General features: G+C 35.1%; 1 protein-coding gene across 1 annotated transcript; it reads right to left on the bottom strand.

Moving 5' to 3' along the window:
- Positions 1–1,433: 1,433 nt before the first annotated feature.
- On the bottom strand, positions 1,434–1,874 carry LOC131048148 (uncharacterized). Its single transcript, XM_057982024.2, has one exon. The coding sequence runs from the start codon at positions 1,872–1,874 to the stop codon at positions 1,434–1,436; it is 441 nt and encodes a 146-aa protein (XP_057838007.2).
- Positions 1,875–3,199: the final 1,325 nt, after the last annotated feature.

Genomic DNA, 3,199 nt, shown 5'->3' with positions numbered 1-3,199 from the left:
CAAAGGTTCTGGACCAAGACAAACCATGAAATCTTTCAGGTCCGTTTCACATTTTACCAATCTTTCCTCAAGAGAAAATTCAAATAGACCATTCATTTAAAAATACCTCTTTATCCAGTTTTGATTAGAGATTTTTGATAACCAAAAAAGAGAGCAAAGGAAATTTGCATTTTCCTTGATAATAAATTTCCTTTCTTAGAAAGGCTTCTCCTCTTCTATATATAAAATGGGAAACCTTGGAGGAGGTTTATCATTTCTAATAGTGACATTATAGTCCATAGGCTTCAAAATTGTGAGATTTTCATCTATATTATGCAAAACATTGCTCAAATCTCCTAGCAAATCTTCCTTAAAAACCTTCCTCATAATGCTTTAGTTTTGTTTTTTGACAGATCGAAATGAAAAAGGGTGGCAACAACACAACTAGTATCTCCATGTTCACCTTGTATTTATGGTTAGTTATGAAGAATTCATCTCCCAGAATGCATTTAACAACTCTTACTATGACAAAATGAGATGCATTCATCACCTCCTTCATTCTTCTGTCTTTGATTTCTCCAACGAAATCCATTTGTCTTCTAGAGGAAAGAAGCCTGATGGGAGAATCCATCACCTCTGCGTCTCTTCCCAAACCTGCAAAAAATAGAAACCTCAAAGGACAACTATTCCAACTTAAATTTTGGTAGGTAGAGGAAGAAGAATGAAACCGACAAAGAGCTTGCTGGAGAAGCTAAAGGACATTCAATCTTGGAAAAATCCCCAAGAAAAGACTTGACTCGAGGCAATTTGATTTGACTAGTACTTTCTAATCAATGCTTCATCCTATCTAATAAATGCAACTTTATAAGAAAATTTAGTGGAGGTGCCCATCTTGAGTTGCTAAATTTTCGCTCCACCACCCCAATCTATCTTTTCACCTTGTTTAGAGTCCAACTAAGTTAAAAGGTTGGGATTAACACCTCTACCACCATTTTAGCAAGGATCTATGTTGAATTTAATGCTAAATCTTGAAGATCTGTTTTCTGACAAATTTTTTATTAAAGCCTCTTCTAGGAAAAGCAACAACCTCATTTTGAAAAACAAACCTCCACTTGTCCAAGCAACTGACAAGAATTTTGTCAAGTTAACTAGATATATCTTCTCAATTCGATCTCCATCAAATTGATCAATTAATGCATCATCCCACAAGAACTCCCACTTATCGAAGAAATTGCCCTTTACACCATTAAAATTCAGCCATTGAAGCTTTAATGATATGTTTCTCATCAACTTGATCTTCTTAGGCTAATGAGGAGATCTAGAAGAATGACTTAGCCAAATTATTTTCCCCCTTTTTAATAATGTGTTCCTAGGAGAGGATGCTAAACCCACCAAAATTTAAAATATCTAACCATTGAGCCAATCATTCAATATTACTAACAAAATTATTTGGATCACTTTGTTGTTGGATCTCTTATCTCTGAGGATCTTGGATCTTTGATAGGTTTCTCATTGAAACCATCTACTCCCCTGTTTGTTAATTGGTCTACCATACCATTAGCTTCTCTAAAGACATGATTAATGGTGCAAGTGTCTAAACATTTTAGCAATTCAATAGCCCTACTTAAAACAGAGTTAAGTCTCCAATTTGGGGTATTACCAAACCTTAAAGTATTGATAATTATAGCTAATTCTCCTTCAATTTCCACTTTCTTAAGACCAAAATCCTCGCAAAGTGTTAATCCTTCAATAGCAACTTGAATTTCTGCGACATTATTAGTATCCTCTGCTAATGGTTTGGCTTGTTTAGCTTCTACCACTTCATCAAAAGAGTGAATCATGCATCCTGCTCTTGAGGCTCCAAGATTTCCCCAAGAAGCCCCGTCAAAATTCATTTTGAGCTATCCTTCTTTTGGAAGTCCATAGCATCCTTGCTCTCTTTTGATGATTTCACCCCCTTTCCCAACAAAGAGAGGAGATTTCAAACCAAACCAATTACCCTTCATTTTGTTGCCCCAACTTGAAAATTGAGATTTTTTTGGCTTATAAGATGAGTCTGTTGTTAACTACTTCCACTATGGCCGCTTCTAGTTTATTGATGAAAGTCTCCCATGACAATTTTTCCTCTTGGAAAATTCTCCTATTTATTTCTTTCCAAAGCTCCCAAATTAGAATTGATGGGGAAGAAATCCATAATGAATAAAAAAATACCAAATGAATAAAGATTGGACCAACTTTTAAATAAACTCAGAATATCATTCGGTAGAGTTGACATCCAACTTAGTTTAGCGCAGGGCCATTGCCAACATTTAGAAGCAAAGGGACAAGACAACAATATATGATTTATTGATTCTGTATCTTTCTCACATAGAACACAAATTGATGGGCCCACATAGCGTAGCTTCTTAAACCATTTTTTGTCAGTATTCTACCCTACAAAGTAGCCTAAGCAAAATAACCCGCTTTAGGGAGACATCTTTTATCCCAACAAAGAGACAAGAACTTCAGTTCTCTCCAAAATTTGTTTTTCAACTATTGAGTTATAACCATCTTTCGAATTATAACATCCTGAATTTTCCCCAATCCAGATGATAGAGTATGATCCTGTGCTTAATACTAAAGATCTTTCTTGTAATATGTCCATCAGAGTTTTAGTTTTTATGCTATCTATTGGTAGGTCCTCAAATTTTCTCCATTTCCAACCCATTGTGGAATTCCCATCTGTTAGTTCCATGTAGTCTTTCACAAAAATACCCCACCTGCTTTCTATAATGACCTTAAGATTATTCTGCCCCATCAATTTGTCCAAATCTAAGTATCCACCCCATGAATCTCACCATAAAAGAGCTTCACCACCATCCTTGACATACCATGAAATCTGATCTGTTATTAGATTCCTACAATTTAAAATAAAATTCCAATCCGTGGAACCTTTTGGAGGATTTTGGACTCTGAAAATGTCTTCCAAACTCATGTCGTCCAAATATTTTTCCTTGAGAATTCTAACCCATTTCTAATTAGAATCCTTATAGATTTTCCAAACTAATTTTGCTCCTAATGCTTTGTTTTTCCATAACTGATTCCTCAGTCCAAATCCCCCCAACGACTTAGGCCTACAAATATTTTCCCAAGCTATTAAGCCATTTTTTTTTTTGGCCATGCCTTTCCAAAAGAAAGATATCATTTTATTCACTAATTTTGAATTTGCTTCGATTGAAAG

The sequence above is a fragment of the Cryptomeria japonica genome, chromosome 8 (genome assembly GCF_030272615.1).
Source record: "Cryptomeria japonica chromosome 8, Sugi_1.0, whole genome shotgun sequence".
Classification (NCBI taxonomy): Eukaryota; Viridiplantae; Streptophyta; class Pinopsida; order Cupressales; family Cupressaceae; genus Cryptomeria; species Cryptomeria japonica.
Note: the sequence above shows the minus strand (reverse complement) of the source record. Positions and strands in the feature narration are given on the sequence as shown.